This window comes from Ochlerotatus camptorhynchus, unplaced genomic scaffold (assembly GCF_037179485.1).
Source record: "Ochlerotatus camptorhynchus isolate MF236.1 unplaced genomic scaffold, CSIRO-AGI_Acam_v1.1 ptg000176l, whole genome shotgun sequence".
Classification (NCBI taxonomy): Eukaryota; Metazoa; Arthropoda; class Insecta; order Diptera; family Culicidae; genus Ochlerotatus; species Ochlerotatus camptorhynchus.
Window position 1 is genome coordinate 2,545,718 of NW_027040666.1, and position 24,920 is coordinate 2,570,637.

General features: G+C 39.3%; 2 protein-coding genes and 1 pseudogene across 3 annotated transcripts; 1 reads left to right on the forward strand and 2 right to left on the reverse strand.

Moving 5' to 3' along the window:
* Nucleotides 1-134: 134 nt before the first annotated feature.
* ATPsyngamma (ATP synthase, gamma subunit) lies at nt 135-1,544 on the reverse strand. The gene is made up of 4 exons (XM_065222555.1): nt 1,407-1,544; nt 1,017-1,191; nt 814-950; nt 135-749 (listed from the first exon to the last, which is right to left on the reverse strand). Exons 2-4 carry the CDS (start codon nt 1,178-1,180, stop codon nt 157-159), a joined length of 894 nt encoding a protein of 297 aa, XP_065078627.1. The 5' UTR covers nt 1,181-1,191; nt 1,407-1,544; the 3' UTR covers nt 135-156.
* A 4,546-nt stretch (nt 1,545-6,090) lies between these two features.
* tej (tejas) lies at nt 6,091-13,663 on the forward strand. Of its 2 annotated transcripts, XM_065222670.1 has the most exons (8): nt 6,091-6,170; nt 6,253-6,478; nt 6,544-6,683; nt 6,746-7,634; nt 7,700-7,822; nt 12,942-12,991; nt 13,063-13,479; nt 13,541-13,663. In XM_065222670.1, exons 2-8 carry the CDS (start codon nt 6,287-6,289, stop codon nt 13,587-13,589), a joined length of 1,860 nt encoding a protein of 619 aa, XP_065078742.1. In that variant the 5' UTR covers nt 6,091-6,170; nt 6,253-6,286; the 3' UTR covers nt 13,590-13,663. The 2 variants fall into 2 exon arrangements, with proteins under 2 accessions (XP_065078742.1, XP_065078743.1); XM_065222671.1 differs by having other exon boundaries at nt 13,063-13,631.
* Nucleotides 13,664-17,935: 4,272 nt separating this feature from the next.
* On the reverse strand, nt 17,936-19,054 carry LOC135701784 (uncharacterized; annotated as a pseudogene).
* Between the last annotated feature and the right edge of the window lie 5,866 nt (nt 19,055-24,920).

Here is a 24,920-nt window from a genome sequence, read left to right on the forward strand (position 1 = left end):
TTACCCATCATTAAGATGTTGACGCACTGTAGGTTTTCACAGCTAGATATCGAAATACAATTTCCCACCCTCACGCGGCTGCTCTGCTGTTGGAAATAGTGAGTGTAGATGTTCCAGGATCTGTTGTTAAGATCGCATTCACAGAAGCGCATCTGCTTAATCCTTGGTCTCCAGAGCCGAAGCACCGGAAATAATTTCAATCAGCTCACGGGTGATGACAGCCTGTCTGGTTCGGTTGAAAGTCAGAGTCAACTTGTCAATCATCTCTCCGGCATTCTTGGAAGCGTTGTCCATAGCAGTCATACGTGATGACTGTTCCGAGCAAGCACCTTCCTTCATTGCGTAGAACAGCATCGAAGCCAGCGAATATTCCAAATAGCTCTGGATAACTTCGGAATCAAGAGAATCGTAGACCGGCAGTTTTTCGGCAGACTCGACGGCCTTCAGGCTGAAGATTGGCATGTTTGCAACCGCGTAGGACACAACCGACTTGAACTTGTTGTAAATAATCTTACCCTCGGTGTACTCGTATCCCATATTCAGGATGGCGTTGGTTAGCTTGGCAGCATCCAGGAAGGTTGGTGGCAAACGGCCGATCTCATTGCATACCATTTCGATGTTCTGGCCATACAAACGCTGCAAGATGGCACGCGACTTGTCACCAACGCAGATGACCTTGATGTTGGGGTTTTCGGTCAAATCACCACGGATGCTACGGGCTATACCGGTGTGAACAGCTCCGCACAGACCTGAAAACACAATCAAATTACTCATTTTCCTGTGACACACAACCGTGTCCGTTCAACCATTTACCTCTGTCGGAGGTGATGGCGATGTACAGCTTCTTCGGTTCCTCTTCCTTGGAGGCAACCTCAGCTTTCTCGTAGAATTGCTGAGCACCTAAGCCGTATGGCCTGGCCTGCTTCAAATCGCGTTCAGCACGGGCGTACCTATAATTTAAAACTGCATTAGTTCAATCCTCCAGAGATTATATTTTCAAAAAGATATATGCATACTTGGCAGCGGACACCATCTTCATGGACTGGGTGATCTTCTGAATGTTCTTGACCGACTTCAGACGGATCTGGATGGATTTCAGCGTAGCCATTCCACGATTTTGTTGGCCAAAGCAGACTTCTGCTGGCACCTGGGCCAGGATTGGAGCGACGGACTTAAACATTTTGCGTTCTCCTGGAAGCAAGTGGACAAAAACTATAAATTATTCGCTTATCACAAGTTATTACACAATTCTTTTTCGCCTTTGACAGCTCAACGCATTCTGTCTGGACTGGTGTGGAACCACAAGTGTTATGTAAGATTATTTTACACTCTTCATTTACAAATAATTCGAAACAGAACACTCCAATTCATGCCAGTTGTACATGGTTTCATTCCAATGAACTAACCTTCTAGATAATTTGAAGTCGAAAATCACAAATTTGTCGGAAATCGGCTGCTTTTCTCGGTCGGTCGGAACTTTTCTCGTCCGATAGTTGCGGATGTCAAAAAAGATGGTCGCACACAGAAGAAGTTTACTTCTTGGCAGTCTGCTTATTTTTTTAATGTTCTGCTCATTGCAGGGCTGTGTATACGTGCGATGACGTTTTGATATTCGAAAATTAATTTGACGTTTCAAACATTTAGCACATGTGCACGCTATTTTCAAACTTCTCAAATTTAGGTAAAATTCACTCAGATCGGTCAAAACTGAACCTACTTAAAAATTCAGTGCCAACATTTCAAAGGGGCGTAATTGCATTTGTAAACAATGGCTTTAGTCGTCGATTTCTCGCGAATAAAAGCTCACTAATAAAAAATAATAACACCAGCAGGTAGAGGAATGTCTCCTCTACCAGCTAGCATTGTTATTTTGGAGAGGTAAGATTTCATTCACGAGAAATTGACGACTAAAGTCATTGTTTACAAAAGCAATTACGCCCCTTTGAAATGTTGGCACTGAATTGGTAAACTGTGAGTGACAGGTTGATAAATGAACAATATCGACATGAATCCGATCGACGTTGTTCATTTGCCAACTTTTCATTCTCAACACAGTTTACCGATTTTTGGGTAGGTTCAGTTTTGCCCAAGATGGAACGATTCTACCCAAATTTGGAGAGTTTTGTTTCTGTCCTCATTAATGAGAATTCTTTAAATCAGTACCAACATTTCAAACGGGCGAAACTGACAAATCAAGAGCAAATTTTCATTACGTCGAATGTAACAAAGGTAAACAAAGTCGAGCTAGCAGTGTCAATCGATTCTCCTGCTATTACACTATATACTGTCCGAATATAGGATCAAATCCCATTTTTAAATTTATTTACCAGTCAAATGGCTTTTTGACGTAATCACCTTCCGATCAAAATAGTTTTCGATGCTACTTAAGTCACCCAATTTTTATGGAGATGCCGTTTGACTTAAGTAACAGCGCTGAGAAACCCGTGAAAAGTGTACGTTCGTCGTTTCGCTTTCTCATTATTAAAGTGAATAAATCGAACTGTTTGTTGCTAAGATGATTTCGGTGGTCCTAAAATGATGAATGGGCTGCACGTAAGGAGACGTAATTGATAATTCTCCCGAATATCCTGGTAAATACACTTTGACTTAAGTAACAATAGGGGCCACCAAACGACGTATAATAACTTTTTACTCAAAAACCAGTATTTTTTAGCATGAAAGCTAGCGATTTGCATTTGTATGATTAAAACCCTGCTAAATATGTTAAACATTGCTATCACTATGAGATTATATGTGTTTACTTGAAAATAGGAATAACTTTTCGGTCATCAAAACAAAACTTTATTTTTCTCGGATTGGTGCGAATGTTACTTACGACATAATGAACATTTGCTCTTGAAATGTAAAAAACTGAGTTTTATTTTATAGAAATGGATAACAAGTGATGCAATACTTGAAAAATTTCATAAAATTTCATCAAAAAAAAACATGTTTTGTCACCCTAAATTAACATTTACAAAAAGGCGTAACTAACTTTTGTATAGTTGAAGATGCTAATTTCAAATAACAGACTGTAGTGGTAATTTTTATACGATAGATGGAGTAGATGAAAGCATAGAGTTGATAGTTCCGTTAGAGTACGGCAGTGTGAAAATTGCATATAGATATTAGAATAGCGAGCTAGAACAACTTTTTAAGGAAGGTACAAATCGGTTTTTTCATCTCTCTTTACCAAACTCCCCCTTTGGAGAGGGATGGTGAGGGGTGTCCCCCCCCCCCGCCACCACTGGCAAAAAGAGATGCAATTCTAATACCCCGGACAGACTATGGCTTATATCATGTAATATTCCAACTAACAATTTTAGCTGCAGATTAGCTTATACAGCCAAAAATTGGCTTATACAGCTTATTTTTGCCTGTATAGGCTAGTCTGCAGCTAAAATTGTTTGTTGGGATATGCTGTCTTGCAATGAGCACTCATACATAGGATTTCCAGTGAAAACTAGATGTATGAATGCTCATTGCAAGACAGTCTATATTACATGATATAAGCCATAGTCTGTACGGGGTATAAGCAACAATCAATACGAAACTAACGATTTTAAATTGGCTCACCACTTTAGTAGCCTATTGGTCCCAAGCAAACGATTAACGTACCCTATTCTAGTTGAAATTCTTTTACTACACTATGTTTGTTTTGATTCGCTATGAAAGTTTGACAGATAACATCAGGGGTGTGTGGATTCATGCAGAACATGCAGGGGTGAGTGAAATAGCTTGGGACTGCTTGGGACCGTTGTTCTGGTACTGAGTGAGCCAAAAATAATAATGATTTTCTTCGGGACCCAGTGGTCTTAGAGTTACCTCTATGGTATAAGTGTGTTTTCTCTCTCTTTATATCAAGCTGCACACTTAGAAATTTTCACCTACTTCGGTAATTTTTACCGAAATTAGAACAGCTGAACTTTTCGGTTAAATTTATGAAATTCAATTCAATTCCTTTTATACCCCGTTCACATTACAGCGTATATCACGTGATATACGCTGTCTTGCAATGAGCACTCATACATCTAGTTTTCACTGGAAATGCTATGTATGAGTGCTCATTGCAAGACAGCCTATATTACGTGATATAGGCTGTAATGTGAACGGGGTTTTAGCTACTTTGAAACTAAATCTCCACTAAAATGACCAGATTTGATCCATTAAACAAGGTTGAACACGTTTTGATATTATTTTCAAATTCAATAGCTTTAAAATGAAGGTCAAAGTTTTACCGAACGTTCAGCTGTTCTAATTTCGGTTAAATTTACCGAACACGGAAACAAAATCTTAGGCTGTGGTCCATTTGGTGAATTTTCACTTAAATTTGACACTTCGAAACTAAATTATAATGTTCGAAAATCCCTCTGTTGTTGATCGGCCAATTTTCGAGAAGGTGTGTGTCAAAATTGATTCCTTGTCTGTCAGATATAAGTCTGCTGGAATAGCAGGCTAATTTGGAAATTTTCCATCTGTCAAGTTTAAGTGAAAATTCGCCAAATGGAACACAGCCTTAGTGTGTATGCGTCGGTCAGGAGAGTTGCAATTTAGCGTAACTTTTAATCTATTTAGGTTTAAAAATATTTTGAGTGTGAGAGTACTACACACGCTTACTTCAGCTTACTCACCGGGTGAGTCGATCGTACTCAATTCAGTCTGATGCATTAGGTTGTCAAAATCTGAGTAAACGAGAAATGTCAAACTAAGTAAAAGCCGAGGTAAAAGCCACTCAGTCAGCCAAATCCGGGACTTAGAAAAAAAAATATCAGCCGTGTCGGAGTAAACGATCTAGCAAACGGCGCAATTATTGCATAACACAGGCCGAAATGCATTAAGGTAAGCAGGAATTGCATGCTGAGACGGTTTTCAGTCGTCTTCAGCTCCAGTTAAATAAATCTGGAGCAGCTAATTTCAACTTTTCATCAGAACAAAAAAAAAACAAACTTCCCGGCTGAAAATATCTCAGAGTGGTTTTGGCTCACTCTGCGCGAGAACGTTGTTTACTCAAAATTGAGTAAAAGCGCACCTACTCACTTTTGAGTAGCCATACTTCCCACTGAAATGAGCATATTTGCCTCAATTTTGAGTTGCTGCGAGTTACCGTGCACGCTTATTCTGGTCAACTCAAAATTGAGTCGAATGGACTCATCTCAGCGGCAAGTAGGGCTACTCAAAATTGAGTAGCCTTTTGATGACTCACTTTTGAGTAAACCACGTTCTCACATAGACTGATTCAAATCCAAATCAGCGATATTTTCAGTTGTGGGTGGGGGTTTTTTGTTTTGATTTTATTCTAGGAAATGAAAATTGTCTGCTCCGGATTCATTCTACCGGAGCAGAACATGGTTCAACACCATTGCCCTAAGCAATTCCTACTTACCGCAAGGAATTTCCGTCGGTGTTGAGTGAAACATTCGCCCTTTTTCTAGAACGTTTCCTCCAACATGGTTGACATTTTTTCCAAGTCCAGGATTTTGTTGACTGAGTGACTTTTACTCAGTTTGACATTTCTCGTTTACTCAATTTTTGACAACTCGATACATCGGACGAAAGTGAGTACGATCGACTCACTCGGTGATAAAGCCGAAGTTAGCGTGTAGACCTTAGAGAAGAGGTAACAATACGGGGGCGACAATGAACCACTTTTCTGTCAAACGTGAACCAGCTCCTGATTGGCCGATTTCATGTGCGTAAGATAGAGATAGAGATAGATAAAGATAGAGATAGAGATAGAAATAAAAGAGGAAGAAGCCAATTGTCACCTCTTCCTCTTAGGTGTAGACCCTCTCTAGAGAGGACTATACCCAATGAGCTGGATTACCGAGGTGAAGCAGTCGGTTAAGTTGTGTGAGTAAAACTCCTGTACGATACATGCAATTAGTGATGTCACTAATTGCGTTTACGTTGATTTTTTTGGATTACTAATCCAACCATATTTCGCGATCTGCTTCACCTTTCTTTGTGCCTCATTTGACTATACCGACAAAAAATTCGAACATTGCGATGTTTTGTATCAGTGTAAAAATTTACACAAGCCCTTTTATTTTGTTTCCCTTTCGCTCTCTGCTTCGCCCTCTTCGAGTCTTCGTACGCTGCAGTCAAGGCAGTCAGATATTCATCGACACAAAAGACAAAATCGTATTCATCGGATCAAGCTTCTCGACCGGGTAAATATTATTTTTTTGTAAAGTACCTACCTATTTACGGAAAAGCGGTAGTGTTCTAAAATCCATAAAACACTATTATTAGTGACGACAACACGGAGGTTCCGATTCCGTTAACGATGGCAAACTACACGATGGAGGAAATCAAGCAGATAATCCGCTCGATCGCGATTTCCGGCACCTCAGCTGGAATGTCAGTGAAGGGACTGGTTCAAGATTTTAAAAAGATGGAAGGTTACGATCTGCCCTACCAGCGGTTGGGATTCCGTTCGGCCGATGATTTTCTGCGCAGTTTGCCCGATACCGTCACGGTAAGAATTGGTACATGTAAACTCCTTGAGAATAATAACGACATTTTGTTTATTCCTAATTCAAGGTTCAAGGCTATGGCACATCAGCACTGGTTGAACCTGTTGTGACGAAAAGCAACCAACACATTCGCGATATGGTCCAGCTCAGTAAGACGAACTCACGAAGACGCCCTTACAAAAACAACTACGTTATTCCAGCGAATCGGTAAGCTACTACCAAGTGGGCTGTTCAGTGATAGTATCATTTGAATATAATTTTGCTCTTAGGGCTTCCAATAACAACTATGGTAGAAGTAATGGTCAATTCTATGCCAAATCTGGCGACAATAACGGATTACGGAATCGTACAAACTATAATCGTCCGGCAAACAGTACTTACGATGCAGTAAACCATGACGTTCCCCGAAAGGTTTCAAATAGAGAATATGATTTCTTGGATACGGCAGATATAAATGAATCCGAAAGTTCAGACGAAGGACCAAAATTCGTTGTAACCGAGGACAAAAAGCTCGCGCAGGTTAAGGACTCAATGCAAAAGATAAAAATTTCGTCTCCACCAAATTCCCGATCCGAAGAGGCCATCCCGGATAATGTCTTGAGGCTGATAAACTCAGTGGAAATTCCGGAAGATGCCATGAATCTAACCGACACAATCAGAGTCGCATCAATTCCGGAAAGTGTAATTCCGAAGAAATCGGTGCAAATTTATGTGACCGAAGTTCACAATCCTAATCGCGTGTGGTTCCACTTCAAGGAAAATGCCGAAACAATAGCCGAACTGATGAATGAACTGGATGTCTACTATTCATATCTTGAAGGCGAAGAGTGGCGCTTAAAACCTTCCAATGTAGTTGTCGGATTTTACTGTGCAGCGTTGTTCCTCGGCATGTGGCACAGGGCTAAGATTGTGGAAGATCTGAGAAACAATAAGATAAAAGTTTTCTTCATCGACTATGGAACGGTGAGTTTCATGGAGTTGAAAGATGTCAAGTTCTTGGCAAAATGCTTCAGAAGAACGCCGGCGCAGTCCATGCGCGCTTCCTTGGCGTATGTGAAACCAGTCGGCCATTGGTGGACACATGAAGCTTCCTGGGAATTGCTTTCGCTGGTTAGCGAAAAGATCCTGCATGCCTATGTGGTTGACGTAGATAGAAAGGTTGGAATAATTAATCTAGCGATGATTTATGCTATAAAATCAACTAATTTTAATTTCAATCGTAGGATAATTTCATGGATGTGGTTTTGGTAGACAACACCAAAGCAAAGGACCGTATTATCAATCAGCAACTGTCCACCAAAGGACATGCCATTTGGGAGCAAGATCAGTCGTACGAGGAAAAAAGCGTAAGTTGATGGTTTTATGAACTGATGTGATGATAAGCGGTGCGAGATTTTTTGCATCATTCTAGAAAAATCTTCGTTAGCTTGTGATATCTTAGATTTATGAGATGAAATTCCTAATCGAATCGAAATGAGCATTTGCCTTAGGAGAGTTTGAAAGAATTTCCTTCGTTTCAGTTTAGCCAAGGGTTTCTGGCCCAGCAGAGCGCCGGCTTTCTGCAAATCGCAGGGAATTTGATTGCATATCAGGGATTTTTTTAGCTTACACAATCAGTTATAAAAAAGGGAGAAGGATTAGTAATTTCTAAAGACACAGAATTGGGTAAAGCGGCGACATCTTATCCATTTGACAGGTCTTCTGCTCGATTGGAATATGACTTTGACAAATAATCGATTGTTCCACTTTTGACCTCTTCATACATTCAGACTGTTAAGTAATTTCCATATAATTTCACTGCCTTAATTGCATATCCTTGACAGATACGCGTATATCGTCGCAAACTTTTTTCAGTGTCTTGCACTAATAGTCGAGTATTAGTACAAAACACTGGACAAGGACAAGCAAGTAAGGTTAAATGAAAATTACTAGGGGAAAGTGGGGCAAGATGGCCACCTTAACGAAAGTAGAATAAAATTCTATTATTTTTACAAGAAATCTATACTTATACAGAAGCTTCAAGGGTTGGCCGATAGGAATCTAATGCTTGAAGAACAATTAGGTATTAAAAATTGTTAAATTTCGAAGAAAGTTCAAAAAAGATTGTCTGGCAATTATTTCTACTCAAGAGGCAGAGGTCGTCCCATGGGGCAACAATAACTTTAGGCATAATTATTATTATTTTTTTTTTTAATCTTTATTTAATACTTTGACTATATGTTTTAGTATTACTTCTACGTGAAGTCAACGATTTACATAGTTGAAGATGCTAATTTCAAATAACAGACTGTAGTGGTAATTTTTATACGATAGATGGAGTAGATGAAAGCATAGAGTTGATAGTTCCGTTAGAGTACGGCAGTGTGAAGATTGTATATAGATATTAGAATAGCGAACTAGGACAACTTTTAAAAATCGGTTTTTTCATCTCTCTTTACCAAACTCCCCCTTTGGAGAGGGATGGTGAGGGGTGTCCCCCCCCCCGCCACCACTGGCAAAAAGAGATGAAAACCGACCCGTTCAAGTACCAACTGTGTGTTTGAAACAGTTCTACCGATTTTTACCGCACTTCAATGGCATAGTTTTCGAGTTAGAGCTAATTTATGGCAAGCATAGACCAAAACAGAAAAAGTTCAATAACAATAACTTCAACTGCCGTATATCAGATGACAACATAGCATTCGCAGTAACATGGATGGATAATAATCTTATCTTGCTTCAGAGCGCTTCCGATAGACGAAGTAAAGGGTTTCCGAAAGCGTATAAAATTATTCCTCGTCTACTTATTGTTCAAGAATATAACATCCCATAACTCCCACTTGCTCTAAACAATATTTGGTGGCTTTATATTGGATTCAACCAGGCACCAAACAATATTACGTTCGGATTTTCTATCATTTAACCAGGCATATAGTAGTTGTAAATGCTTGGTTGTATATGGGAAGAAAATTATCAAACGCAGAGGAAGACCTACAAAAAATGCAACACCAGTTCGTTGGCGAGTAGTGACCTCTAGTGGTTCACCTTTTGAAGCACGGTACGATGGAGTAGATCAGGGGCAACACAGAAGAAAAAGAGTTTTTGGGGATGTTGTTAGCACAACATTTCCTGAAGTTTCAATTTCTTGCAATTTTCCTGAAGTTAATGGGGCTGTTTTGAAGTTTACTTCTGATCATCCCCGAGGTAGTTGAAACTTTCTTGATTATAATGAATCTACTGGAAAAACTTTATTCTTCTCTGTACTTTCATGAAGATTTCGAAACTTCTGAAATACTTTCACAATTTTATTGAAATTAGCCTCTTGGAACTTTGCTTAAGTTTTCGGAAATTCCTTCAAAGTTTCAGCAATTTTATAGAAATTAATTGATCTGTTCTGATGTTCTCATAGCTTTCGTAAAGTTAAAGAACTCTCCTGAAACGAATGGAACTGTCCAGAAAACCATTAAATTTCCCTGAAGTTCTTGTGAAGTTGTCTGATGTTTCCTTAGGTTTATGGAAGTTCTCTGGACTTTCCTGAAACTCTCGGGGTCTGGAACAGAGCAAGAAGTTATAACAGAAGTTATTTAAATTGTTTTTAATGTATCGAAACTTAATCTTTCATATCTGCAAACCTACCGTAAAAGCTGCACTTTTCTGAAGTTCAGAACTTCTTGAAAGTTCCTGTAGTTTTCCTGTAGCTAATGGAACCACAATAACACTCTGGAAGAGGGATGTTGAAAAATAAACTGGCGGGAGAAAACGGAAGAACCTTTCGAGCAAAGCCCATCGAACATCGAAGTACATATCCAGTAAGAACCGGTATCATGAAAGAAAATTTCAGTGGAAAGTTGTAAAGATTAAATAAACTTCAGGAAGTTATAAATTTAATATTTTGATTGACCTATTTGTTCGCTGAATAAAAGTATTTCCCGATTCCCAGGAATTATCGGGACGAATCATCAGCTGTTTCTCGATTCCAAAAACGACGAGGAAATGGAAACGTTTGTAGAAATAGTTTCAAGCACACTACCACATATTTTTATTGACGAATTTCCATGTGAAATTCCACACGATTTTCATGTGATTACTCATAAACAGAATCCACTCAGAAGTACACATGAATTTCATGTGTCAAAATTTGTTGATTATATTGCAAAAACTCATGTATGGGGCACATAAAATCAATCTTTGACTTTTTATTAGTGTAGGTAAAAATGTCATTATCACAGGTATGAAAATTAAACTACAACGTGTAGATTCGGAACCTACCTAACTAATAAAAACAAAAAATTTAAGTAAAGCAAAGGAGAAAAATCTATACAACTCTCCAATAAGGACAGACTTGGTTATGATGGAAGTAATAAAATTGGTTTGTTATTTGCGAAAAAGTAAATGTAGTGTTTGATCGGTGCTTGATAGTTCCCGCGATTATTGTGTTGAGATATTTCAAATGTGGAAAATTTGCGTTGCGTTTGTAACGGAGTAATCCGTAGGTTGCATACTGGTAACTGTCATGTATCTACTTTAACTTTCTTATTCTAATTGCTTATGGGGTGTTTACACTTATGCTATTTCACTAGCGCTAATTCGCTAGCTGCTAGCAAAAAACCTTACAGGTAAACAGGACATCAGCGTCTACCAGCATGAGATTTCAGGAGCAACTGAAAATCGTGCTAGTAGGCTAGTACACTAGCGCTAGCATATCCGCACAGATGTTTATTTGTTATGTTTGCATCAACAGACTAGAAATAGTCCCTACACAGTAGGCCTGGCCGCTTTATTGTTTGTTTCGCATCCTTGATGTGCAGCAGGCATTAATAATGACAAGAAAATGATAGATGTATTTCTATCATTTCCAGGATTCTTTCAAGTACTGGCTGTGTATGTGTAGACTAGACATACTAGAAATAGTCCCAATGATGTGTCGTAAAAAAAAGTACAGATTATACAGACTACATATACTACAGTTACAAACGAAAATAACTAGGAAAGCATTGTCAAGTTACTAAAAATGTATAAGTTTTAAATTTTACACTTAGCTGTTGGGCGTCAGCAAAAAAGCATATTTCGTGTCAAGTGGAAATCGAACATCGACGCTACTCGGTTGAACACTCGCTGCAAGCCGTAAATAGCGCTCCCTAAGCTATAATTAGTTCGAAGAAGTAGAAGTCTCAACATAAGACTGTTGCGTATGTCAGCTTTGAGTCTAGAAAAACGCCTAAGTCTTTCACGCAATGCACCCGTTCGATAGTCGTGTTAACACCACATTAAGGAAAACTATTTGGGAATGAACAGTTCTCCAATCAGAATTTACGATATTATACTCAGTAAGCAAAGAGCTAGTCGAGCTCCTCAATTTTAATTCCAGAGCTAGTTTTGCTGCTAGCTGAGGTTCCTGTTTTCAAAATCTAAAACGCGCTTTGGCAACAATTTGTAGGCTTTTATTGTTACGATCAATCAAGCGCTTTGGAATTACAAGTACTGCATATACATAGTTTGAAAGCTATTTGTTTGACAGAACTCAACGGACTGTTTTTCATGTTTATGTTTCCAGTGCTGTGGGAGTGCCCTAATTAGGGGCCCTTTTATTTATTATGTATATTAATGTCTTGCGACGTGTTTTACGATTTTGCAACATTAATCTTTTTGCAGATGATACTGTATTATTCATTGCAGCTAAGGATTTAGATGATGCCGTTTACACTTGATTGAAGATTTTCATTCTCTAAGTAGATGGTTGAAGTATAAGCAATTGAGATTGAATATACAGTGTATCTCAAAATTGAACAGTTGTATTTAAATTTTAGAAAAACGGCTCTAAAAGCACTAGTTAAGAAGATACGTCTCTGAATTTTTGGCAGCTGACTCAGCATACATTTATCAATTATTGGCTCAGTATTGCGCATATTTGATTGAATTTACAAAAAGTTAGAGCAATTGAAGAAAAATTCCTTTTTCTTGAAAAAGCTTATTTTTTTGAAATAAAATGGACATAACTTCTTGAAATTTTGCTCATTTTTAGTCGTAATAAAGATCAATCATGTGACACTAATTTGACTAAAATTCGTCCACTAGGTAAAAAGTTGAAAATCGAGCGTTTTACCAACCGGTGGAAACTAACGATTTTAAATTAACTCACTACTTGACTAGCCTATTGGTCCCAAGCAAATCGATTAACGTACGCCATACGAGTCGAAGCGCTAGTACTACACTTTGTTTGTTTTGATTCGATATGAAAGTTCAACAGATAAAATGAGGGCCCCGTGGATTTTCCTATGTTTCGAGGGGTGCATCGATTAGCTTGGGACCAAAGATAGTACCAGAGCTGATCCAAAAAGTTGAGCACGTTTCTTCAGGACCTTCTTGGTCAATTTAAAATCGTCAGTTTCCACCGGTTGGTTGTACTCCTTTAAACTAGTACATCAATGGATGGCATGTCTGTCGATGGCTTAGAATCTAACTTAGTCTAACCAGAATATTTTTCAGACAGAAACTTTCCGCAGCCGCGCGAAATCGTTTTGGGAGTTGTTTCCTCGGTAAGTATTGTTAACTTTGATGTTTGGTTTGTTTATTATTACCTATTCTTTTTTTTATTGTTATTTACTAGATTTGAAGAGATAGAGAGCGGAGAGTATCCCACACTGGTTGAGCTAGGAGAGAGCTTATCAACAGGCTTTAACTTCGAACAATACTTTATCCTATCCCTATATGATGACGAACCATATTTGAAACACATTCTGACTAAGGCGGTAGCCGTTGACCCAAGTGTGATAGTCAATGCCGATTCAGAAGAGTACATCGATTACACAAACTACATGAAAGTGGTAGAATCAAGTCAACCCGAAGATGACGACGGCTTCTGTCAAGTTCCATCTATTTTGGAAATAGTACCAGACCAAAGTGCAGTGATTGACGACAGCCATACACAAGTTGTGCCAGAAGTAAAGGACACTGTTACTGTTCCCGTCTTGAAACCCAAGAAGCAAGTAACATTTGTGGATCCAGAATACGTAATTATACCGATGTACGAGTACTAAATTTTGACGCATTTTAACTAGAATCATTGTCATAACTTCTCCGATCAGTCTTCTAGGCAAATCTTCTCTTCACAAAATCAATATGTTTCAACATTAATTCAATTTTATTCTTGCCAGATCTGTTGTGTCTGTCTCATCATATTATTTTTACAATAAAGTTAAAATGTTACGTCAATCAATCGAGCATATCTTCAATCTTTAATTTGTGATTTTTAATTTATTAACCGTAAAACCCAACAATGCAGATTGGGTATAGGAGAGAAATGTTCAAATGGTTTATATTCCAAACAAATCTGCTTATTGTCGAGTACACAACACACTACGTTAGCAATACCAAAGAACCTCGAGCAAGAAAATACGAATCCTGATGATTGTGGGCATCTTAGTGGAATACATGTTTTTTTTTTTAATTCTTTATTAAAGAGATTTTTGGAATACATGTATAAAGAAAGAGATAAGGATTAGTAATTTAAATTTAATTCTACTACCTTATTTCCTTATCCTTGACAGATACGCGTATTTCGGTTACAATGTGCAGACTTATTCAGTGTCTTGTAATCGAGTATTAGTACAAGACATTACAGAAATCTGTCAAGGATAAGCAAATAAGGTAGTGGAATTAAATGGAAATTAATAATCCTTCTTTCTTTATATAAGAAAAGACGATTGGATTTTGCCAAAAATTCTGTAAATAGTTCCCAACATGTTTCTAAAGCTATCTTTCAAGACATCAACAAACCTTGGAAGTATTGTGAATGTTTCTCCGCCGAATTCCATCAGAACCGTCAAGCCTCAAAGCGCTCTTCAGGGTCTACCCTGAAAATGTCCTAGATAAAATCCGGCGTCAGTGTTGATCCTTTCGTCTTCCCTCGACGTACAACCATATCAAATACAAATCAAGGCTACTCAAATGTCAACGTGCAGAAATGAACCATTCTTCAGAACTTCGAGGAAATTTTAAGACCAACTCCATTGACTGTCTACAAGTAATTTTTTTTAAAGGCATCTAAACGATATTCAGAACAATTATTTTTTTAAATAACTTGAACTCATCAGACCCGCCATCCCAATGTATTTTTGATATCCCGAAGATCTAATCGCACAGCTCAGGAAGACTTCCTATCATGACCTCTAAACCACAATTGGATCGGTACTCAGGCGTTTATTGAAAACTTCGACATGCTGGATTGACCTCTGAAGTCTTCTGCAATTCTACATTCCTGTTCTCCAAGGTCATACAAATAAAAGTCTAGAGAACGAGCCGTTTAATCAGTTGATTTAATCATACCTTTTGGAGAACTTCCAGAGACTTCTAAGACAAATTCATAGAGTACCATCAATGAACCAGTCTCCGCTCATGCCCCATATACCGCTTACTTTTGTACAAAAAGGCTATTTTTCAGATCAATTGCAATAGGTGTGTATAAATTTGTCTACATACTTACATGTTAAAACCCTTAACTTTCATTGGTTATTATTATTTTTGCTGAAATATGTCTTATTACTGAGAAAAACGTCTTTTTTAGCTGCACACGGCGAATGAGAACGACCCAAATTTGAGTTTAGTTCACTAATAATCGCCAAAAGTGCAGGAACTCAGCGATGAGTAAAATTTGTCTCATTGTTTTCTGTGGAAAACCTAAAAATTTGCCGGAAAATGAGGAAATTGACGAAAATTTTATTCAGTCTCGAAGTAGTACCAATAGACTGAGTGAATCCAATCTTTACTTTTCTCAAATTCGGGAATTTTCCCTGGAAAATCCTGGAAAAATTTGGGAAAACATTAGGCAAATTTACTCATCGCTGAGTTCCTGCACTTTTGGCGATTATGAGTGAACTAAACTCAAATTTGGGTCGTTCTCATTCGCCGTGCATGATTGACGAAAATGTTAGACATCACGCATTGTTATTATTTTCTCTAAGGTGTCGAGCCCTAAGGCCCTTTGGAGTAAGAGGTCACTGAATTGTTGATAAGTATTCATAATAACGTTTCAAATACAGTCAACGCTCCTTCTCCCCCAGAGAGTATCTAGGTTATTCGACCACATTTTAGTGCTACCATAACTAGAAATCCTTTTCTAGCTCGTTGTTCGCTTGAATATATATTTAGAGAGAGTTTACCTTTTCCTCTCGTTTTTCTTGATTTCTATCTCTCTTTCTCTTCCATTCTCTCTTATTCTGTCCTATTCTCATATTTACTTACGCGGCATATAGCACTACAAGCACAAACGAAGTGACAGACGGAGCGGCTCGAAAACTTTGGTGACTAACCTGCTATTTCAATTTTTCAGTGTACCACATGGCAACACCACTACTACTGGAATGTACCACATGGCAACACTACTACTGGATTGTACTAGCATTTTCACCAAATGTATTAGAATGTTTTGGTTCTATCTCTTTCACACTACTCAAAACTGAAATGCATAAAAAAATGACAAAATGATACGCACTCTTTGCACACTGTCAAAGAATCATTGTACACAAAATCAACTTTGTTCAAATCAAAACAAAAAAACTAACCCATCTGGTGGATGATGGCACAAGCTTCCAAGAAAATTCTATTACAGTGAACCACATTATTTTAATGGATTTCTTCGCCAGTTAGTCGTCTGTCACTTCGTTTGTGCTACAAGGCTGCTGATCAATATGTAAGCGTAAGTCCATATGCGGGAACATCGCTATGCCATATATCTCAAGAACGAGTGAAGATATCGCAAAAAATGGACAAAATGTTCGCCCTTACGGATCACAAAATCACGTGTTTACTTAGACTAAGCGCACTGGTGCGTTGTTAAACGCAATTTACCAACCACCATCATAACACGACACCGCACCGGCAGTTGCCAAACTGGTTGGGAAATAGAAACTTACCGTTTCGGTGAACAGTGGGTGTGCTGATTTGGCAACCCGATCCAACCCGATCCAACGTTGCTATTCGAAGAAACAAAACAAAACAAGTGTGAAACGCCAAAAGGTTCCTACGAATCTCGAAGCTCGTCTAGCGGGACCGCACTATGGGAACCGGCATTAACGAATACACGTATAGCATATGCGATTAGAGCTAATTGGGGACAAACTCTTATGATGGTAAGCTCCAACCGGTATTATCCTCGGATTAAATCTCGATCAAGAATGTCCGGCTGGTTTGATGTCGACATCAGAGTTAATCAACATAACTCTGAGCAAACATTTTTCAGATCATACAAACAGGGACGGTATTAAAAGTTAATCCGAGTTGGAGCTTACCGCCATTATTGTAGGGTAATTTGAAGAGATAACTTCCTGGTGTCTTCTGAAAAGTTATTATACAGAAAATTTGCCACCTTTTGGGAACATTTAGCATCCGGAAAGTCACGAGTCTGATCCTCCGGAAGACCCGGAAAATCCGAAAAGTGGTCAATTCATGAAACTAATCCAAGAGCTCCACGGTTTTTTCGAAACCGCTTATAGATGTCTTATCAGAATTAATTCGCAGTTGTGACCTGAATATGGACCCAGAGGACCACGGGATGGTCCTCCGGAAGATCCGGAACATCCGTAAAAGTGGTCAATTCATGAATCTGATCCTAGAGCTCAGAGGATTTTTCTAAATCACTCCTAGACGTCTTATCAGAATTAATTCGGCGTTGTGACTGGAATATGGACACTAGAGACCACGGTATGGCCCTCCTGAAGATCCGGAACATCTGTAAAAGTGATCAATTCATGAAACTGATTCTAGAGCTTTATGTTTTCTTTTAAACCGTTCATGGACGTCTTATCAGAATGAATTCGAAGTTGTGACCTGAATATGGACCCAGGGGACCACGGAATGGTCCACCGGAAGATCCAGAACATCCTTGGAAAATTCATGAAACTGATTCTAGAGCTTCCTGGTTTTTTCAAAACCGCTCATAACCGTCTTATCAGAATTAATTCGGAGTTGTGACCTGCAGATGGACCCAGGCAACCACGGGATTTGTCAATTCATGAAACTGATCCTACACAGCAAAAAAAAAAATGTAATATCGATCAACGTAATTCAAGCTGATGTATGAAATAATGATGTAATAGCAAAACGCAGATACAATATTACATCAATGGATGTAATTTTGTTCGCAAAACCGATGTACATTGTACAATGTGATATTACACAACCGATGGATTGACCTGGTTGCAGCAGTTTCGATGTAATATTCAACAACTTTTTTGCTGTGTAGAGCTTACCTTCAATGACGTAAAACTTCACTTTTTTCATGTCATTTTTTTATTGTACCATGTCTCCCTCTGGACTAAGTATCCCCACCCTCGCCTGCATTAAGGTCTAGCTCAAAGGACTAATACATTAACATCTTGATGATGAAGTCTGTTGGTTTGGACGGCCTAGATTTCAGAATTTATTGTTTAAAGAAAAATATAACAGGTAAGTTCAAACGATATAAGACGAACAAGCCTCGTTTATTATTGCTCATCTCCCTTCAGTTTCCAAAGGTGTTCAGTCAAGTCGTTTTGTAGCTGGTTATGAAGAAATGCAGTGGCGGCGCCCTAACCTCAATCTACCTGTTCAACAACTTTCAAAACTTAAACAAACAAAACAATATTGGTACCAATCGATAAAATCAGTGAAACTAGAAGACCCTGTGTCATTTGAAACTTATTTGAATGTAAAAATGACCCTACATAACGTTTTCAAAGTTGTTGAACAGGTAAAAAGTGAGGTTACGCGACTGAAGAAATGTATCATGAAATTTATCGAAACGTGCTAGAAATGCTCCAAAGTCAACTTCACCCGTCGATAGAACAGGATTAGTATTGGCCGAGGTGTTGCCATCAAATGGCGTTGAACAATCTCTCTGATCTTCAATAATCATTTTGTGGAGAATAATGCAAGTGCGCATTATTGATCCCAACTCTTTCTTATTCCAGAGTCTGGCAGGGTTTTTAATAATTTCAAATCGACTAGTCAGGTGCGTTCTACATCTTTTATCGCGGATTCCTGCATTTCAGCAAAGTGCTATGTTGAAAAGAAACAATAAATTAAAAAATTAAATATTAGCAATGAAAATTTAACACCCATATTCTCGTTGTCGTTCGAACCCTTTTTCCACACAAAAAAATGGTATACGATTCGAACGAAAGCAGGAATATGTATATCTACATACCTTTCGTTTATTGCCAACGGGTGATGGAATCGTTTGAACCAACGTGGACAATGGTGGATAAATTCCATCGGCCAGGTAGTGTTCTGTGTTGTAGATGTGACCGTTAATTACATACTCCACAGGAGGAGCTTTTCCACTGTAAATATCGGAAAACAACGTAAATCTTTGCATCTGGCTTTTGGATGAAATATTCGTTCCGCTCCAATGCTTTCGCAATACGCAAGAACAAACACCTACGCATACGAAAGCGTCTTCGGAACTGTTCGCTCGTATATACTGGTTCTTCTGCAAAATAGCCGTCGAATAGCCGTTGAGCTCCTTCCTCCGCAAACCTGTTTATGATTGGTCGTTTTCCAGGACGAGATCCTCTATGTTTTTCCCCTGATTCTGCTGCTGCCGTTGAAAGTGCATGACACATTACCTGCTGGGCGAATACAAGTTCGTCGAATTCATCGTCACTCGAGTCCACAAAAATTTTAGAATCATCTATTGCAATCAAATATTTACTACACTTCAAGCTGAACAATGCATTAGGTCCTAAGTAACATTGACCGATTCTCTTCGTCGACTTTCTCTTTGTATCACCACGACCATGTAAAAACATTCACAGCTATTTTCAGCACACATATCGATTTATAAAGCATCTAATACGACAAACTCAACAAGAAACGGTTCTGTGCTCAAGTTATTAACGAAAGAGAAATTCGACGAAGAGAATCGATCAATGCAATGTTCAGCTTGAATTGTTATTATCGTTTGTTTTTACTACGATGCGAAGTAACTAGATTGACAACCACCGGTGTGGAAACAGAGAGGTACTTTGGAAACCCTTTTATCAACGACCGGTGCAAAAATGGGTAGTTTAATATAATAGCAACGCCTTGCGTACTCATAATAGACACGCATTTACTTAAGCACTGGTGCGCTTGGTCTTAGAGAAGCTTATGTTTTATATGAAAAAGCTCATCGTTCGACATTTTGGACTTAGTCCCCTTGCGCCACCTCTAAATGTCTAAATGTGATATGTTACTTAATTAGTCCCAATAATCATTTTCTACATGGAAAAACATCTCCCCGAGCGATTTTGAAAAATAAGCCCCACCCTAATGTACACGAATTGAAGATATGCACCGAACACGGACATAGATCATTCACCGAATATGAGACGTCTACTGAACCCGGAACGGCACCACGATGATCCCACGACATTTGCAACACCAAACGAAGGCGAATCAGTCAGCAATATACCAACAACGAGCGAGTTTCATCCCACAGAATCAAGGCTAGTGGGTTTGTAATCGAAGGCCATCCAATGGACGCATAACGGGCAAACCACGGAAGAATCATCCGGCCAACCAAGGAAGATCGGCAAGGTGTTAACCACCAAGGAAGGATCACGCTGAAATACACCATCAGGATAAGGACTCAAAACTGTATTTAACCGATATCGAACGAGGGATCGAACAGGAGGTGGAAGATAAACACCACCGAAATGAAAGTGAACGAAACTTGGTGGAAGTAGAGCGGATCCAGATATTCAATGGTGGGTAAGCACTCGATGTCCTATTGAGCCCCAATACAACGATTCAAGGCACGAAAAATGGACCAAGGATGAAAAAGGAGAATTCGGCGAGGATCGAGGATAGAGATAATTCAGAAATGTAGCACATTTCAGGGTGGGTGAATATGTTCTGGAATAACCTCACCCTACCCTAGCTACGCCACTGCTACCAGTGTGTATTTTATCCCCAAAGCTATCTTGCGAACAACACTATTACCATAGAGGTAACTCTAAGACTAGAAGGTCCCGAAATAACGTGCTCAACTTTTTGGCTCAGCTCTGGTACTCTCTTCGGTCCCAAGCTAATCGATTCACCCCTCGAAACAGGAAATACCGAATAACCCCTCATTTTATCTGTCAAACTTTCATAGCGAATCAAAACAAACATTGTGTAGTACTAGAATTTCGACTAGAATAGGGTACGTTAATCGTTTGCTTGGGACCAATAGGCTACTAAAGTGGTGAGCCAATTTAAAATCGTTAGTTTCGTATTGATTGTTGCTATTACTACGATTTTGCGAACAAAATTACATCCATTGATGTAATATTGTATCTGCTTTTTGCTATTACATCATTATTTCATACATCAGCTTGAATTACATTGATCGATATTACATTTTTTTTGCTGTGTGTCAGTGTAACGCCGAAGCTCGTTCGGTTGCTATCACGTTCGTGCTGCCCATTGCAAAATTTTCATCCGATATTTTTAAAAACGCGTGGTCTTGAGCAGATCAGACATTCCGACATTCCGGCGACAAATATAAGCCTACCCGACACCAACCTGACTTCTACCACACCCGATGTTGACCTGACATTTGGCCTACGTCGATCATAAACCGACATCGAGCCTACATGTCTGTTCGGGATCATTTTTCTGGGTCTTTTCGTGACAGCCCCTTGGGTAAGTTTGTGAAGGCTGTCATGAAGACAGAAACATTGAAAACGTGGTCATAAAGCAATGTATAAATACAGCCTATTCGGTTCACTACGTTCCAAGCACGATGATTTTAGCAAAGCTGGTATAGATGCGACTGTTCTAAAGTGGACCCTTAACGTTTGCTATTATTTTTTTAACTAGTACGTTTATTTACTAGGCTCAGTCGTGTGTGACACTTTGCGGAGCCAAAATCAGTAATGTTTGATTTACATTTTAAATAGCAGTATTTCTAGGTTAGTATTGGGTACCAATTACTCGTGGCGGGCTCGAGGTTAATAGGTAACAATTTCAATTGGAAGGATCTAGGTAGGAAACTGGTTTCTGAAGCCTCCTTCAGATACTACTCTCGGACGGTTGACCAAATCCTGGCTGGGCAGGGGCAAGTAGCACAGGAACAGGAGGATAATAAGACTGGGACACAATGGCGGGAAATTGTTTGGAAAGGAGGGGATAGTCACATCAAACTCTAACATCAGACAAACAAAGGAATTCGTAGATCGCTTGCATGTAGGAAAGATCACGTGTTCCCAATACATCTCTTACTTCACGGAAGGGTTGTCTACCTCGGGCCACTAGGGTATCCAATAGTCGTGCTCTGGAGGCGTCATTACCCGGGCAATACCAAACTGCGTGATCGATGTCATCATAACCGGTTCTGCACCTACATATATTGCTGTCAACGAGGTTTATTCTATAGAGATGTGCGTCTAGCGAGTAGTGGTTGGACATAAGTCTTGACATCAATCGAATGAATCCCCGACTTACATCCAGACCTTTGAACCACGCTCTCGAAGAAACATTTGGAATAATGGAATGTAACCACCGCCCAAGAGAATTATTTGTCCAATCGTTTTGCCAACTTAAAAGAGAACTCTGACGTACTAATGGGAAAAATTCATCATGTGAAATTCTTCTATCATAAATCTCGCCTTGTTGTGCGCCCACCTTTGCGAGAGAGTCTGCCTTCTCATTGCCTGGGATTGAGCAATGTGAGGGGACCCATACAAAGGTAATCATATATGATCTTTCGACCAGCAAACTCATCTGCTCCCTTACCTTTGAAAGGAAATAAGATGAGTGCCTACCTTGTTTCATCGACCGAATAGCCTCAATCGAACTGAGACTATCCGAGAAGATGAAGTAATGGTCTATGGGCATATCGGAAATCATCCCCAATGCGAAGTTGATTGCTGCTAGCTCAGCAACATAAACGGAACAAGGTTCCTGAAGTTTCCGAAAGGCGGTTGAGTATTCATTGAAGACGCCGAAGCCAGTGGATCCATCAATGCGTGATCCATCAGTGAAAAATCTTCTATTGCAATTGACTTGTTGGTACTTTTCAGCAAAAATGCGGGGAATTGAGATAGGTCGAAGTTGATCTGGAACTCCTTGAATAGCCTGTTTCATGGAGAGATCATAGCCAATGGGGGAACTGTAGTTAGTAAAGCATACACGAGAGGGGTTATAGCAAGGAAGGCTAATATCCGATGACATATAATTAAGATAAATTCGCACGAATCTAGACTGGATGCTCAATTCGAGCATTTCTTCGAAGTTTTCAATCACAAGGTTGTTACTGACACTACATTTAATCAATATTCTTAATGAGAGCTCCCAGAAACGGTTCTGCAGGGGTTTTACGCCCGCTAGTACCTCTAGGCTCATATTGTGTGTTGAATGCATACAGCCAAGGGCAATACGTAAACAACGATATTGAATGCGTTCCATTTTAATTAGGTGGGTTTTTCTTGCCGAGAGGAAGCAAAAAGAGCCATACTCAAGAACTGAAAGAATAGTCGTTTTATATAGTTTAATGAGGTCTTCCGGGTGAGCACCCCACCATGTCCCGGAAATTGATCGTAGAAAGTTGATCCTTTGTTGACACTTTTGTTTCAAATACGTAATGTGGGTGCCCCAAGTGCATTTTGAATCAAACCAGACTCCAAGGTATTTGAAGGTTAAAGATTGGGTAATGTCTCTGCCCAAAAGATTTAGACGCAGTTGGGCTGGAAACCGCTTCCTTGTAAACACTACCAATTCAGTTTTTTGCGGTGAAAACTCGATCCCTAAATTTCTTGCCCAGAGAGACAGATTATTTAGGGAATTTTGCAATGGTCTTTGCAAGATTTCTGCACGTGGACCTCTCGTGGAAACCACGGCATCGTCTGCAAGCTGTCTAAGCGTGCATAGATTATCTAAGCAGTTATCAATATCTTTGACATAGAAATTATAAAGCAAGGGACTTAAACATGAACCTTGGGGTAAGCCCATGTAGCTAATTCTAGAAGTTGTCAGTTGACCTAGTTTGAAGGTCATTTGTTTTTCTGACAGCAAATTATACAAGAAATTATTCAAAATACCGGGTAATCCACTACTGTGCAAATTGTCTGACAGTATGTCTATGGAAACTGAATCAAATGCGCCCTTAATATCCAAAAAGACTGAAGCCAATTGCTCCTTGTGCGCAAAGGCCAGTTGAATATCAGATGAAAGCATCGCTAGACAATCGTTTGTTCCTTTACTCTTCCGGAAACCAAATTGCGTATTTGAAAGTAGATTGTTTGATTCAACCCAATGGTCAAGTCTTAATAGGATCATTTTTTCTAATAATTTCCTCAGGCATGATAACATAGAGATCGGACGGTAAGAATTGTGATCAGACGCTGGTTTCCCAGGCTTTTGAATAGCTATTACTTTAACCTGTCTCCATGCTGGTGGAACTATATTGAATTCCATAAATGAATTATATAGGTTAAGTAATCGTCTTTTAGCGATATCGGGGAGGTTTTTTAGAAGGTCGAATTTGATCATATCGCTTCCCGGAGCAGAGTTATTCGATGAAAGAAGTGCCATTGAAAATTCCAGTATTGTGAATGGTTCATCCAGAGAACCGTTACTTCGGGCTGTATCCCGTAAAGTTGGTTGTGCTGGAACAGAATCTGGACAAACCTTTTTAGCGAAGTCGAATATCCATTGGGAGGAGTATTCTTCACTCTCATTGGAAGATGAGCGGTTTCGCATATAGCGAGCCTTTTTCCAAAGCGTTGTCATCGAGGTTTCTCTAGAAAGTCCCTCGATAAAAGTACGAAAGTAGTTTCGTTTCTTTGCTTTTAGTAAGTTTTTAAGCTTTTTTTCAAGCTTTAGATACTTTTCAAAAAGCTCAGATCTTTCATGTCTACGATAATCTTTAAAGGCATTGGATTTCTACAACTTTGTGCATTCGTCATCCCAGCCAGGGGTGGCGAGTCTTCTTTTGAGGGATGCACTTGGAACACGTCGTTTCTGAGCTTCTAATGCGCTTTTGTAGATTAGCTCGGTAAAGAAACGATACTCTTCCAGTGGTGGTAGAGGATCGGTAGAATCAATACCAAGAGTTACCGCCGATACAAATTTTTGCCAATCAATGTTCCTCGTGAGGTCAAAAGGAACTTAAATTGACTGATCTGTTTTTAGAAGACCACTTTTGATTGAAATAATAATTGGCAAGTGATCACTACCATGGGGATCATTGATAACCTTCCACAGACAATCTAATGATAGTGAGTTAGAGCACAAAGAAATGTCAAGACGGCTCTCTCGAGCAGGAGGGTTTGCTATACGTATTGCTTCACCAGTGTTCAAGATAGTCAAGTTGAAATCGTCGCACAAATCATAGAAAATACCCGCTCTATTGTCATCGTATGATTCGCCCCAACCAGTACCGTGTGAGTTCATATCGCCCAGTATTAGAACTGGAGATGGAAGGATATTAACTGAACTCCAAAGCTGACGGCGGTTTATGGAAGT

Coding starts and splice junctions, on each gene's coding strand:
- tej (XM_065222670.1), top strand. CDS start 6,287: ATGGCAAACTACACGATGGAGGAAATCAAGCAGATAATCCGCTCGATC. Junction 6,684..6,745: donor TACGTTATTCCAGCGAATCG/GTAAGCTACTAC, acceptor TTTTGCTCTTAG/GGCTTCCAATAACAACTATG. Junction 12,992..13,062: donor TTTTGGGAGTTGTTTCCTCG/GTAAGTATTGTT, acceptor GTTATTTACTAG/ATTTGAAGAGATAGAGAGCG.
- ATPsyngamma (XM_065222555.1), bottom strand. CDS start 1,180: ATGTTTAAGTCCGTCGCTCCAATCCTGGCCCAGGTGCCAGCAGAAGTC. Junction 951..1,016: donor AAGATGGTGTCCGCTGCCAA/GTATGCATATAT, acceptor TTTAAATTATAG/GTACGCCCGTGCTGAACGCG. Junction 750..813: donor CGCCATCACCTCCGACAGAG/GTAAATGGTTGA, acceptor TTGTGTTTTCAG/GTCTGTGCGGAGCTGTTCAC.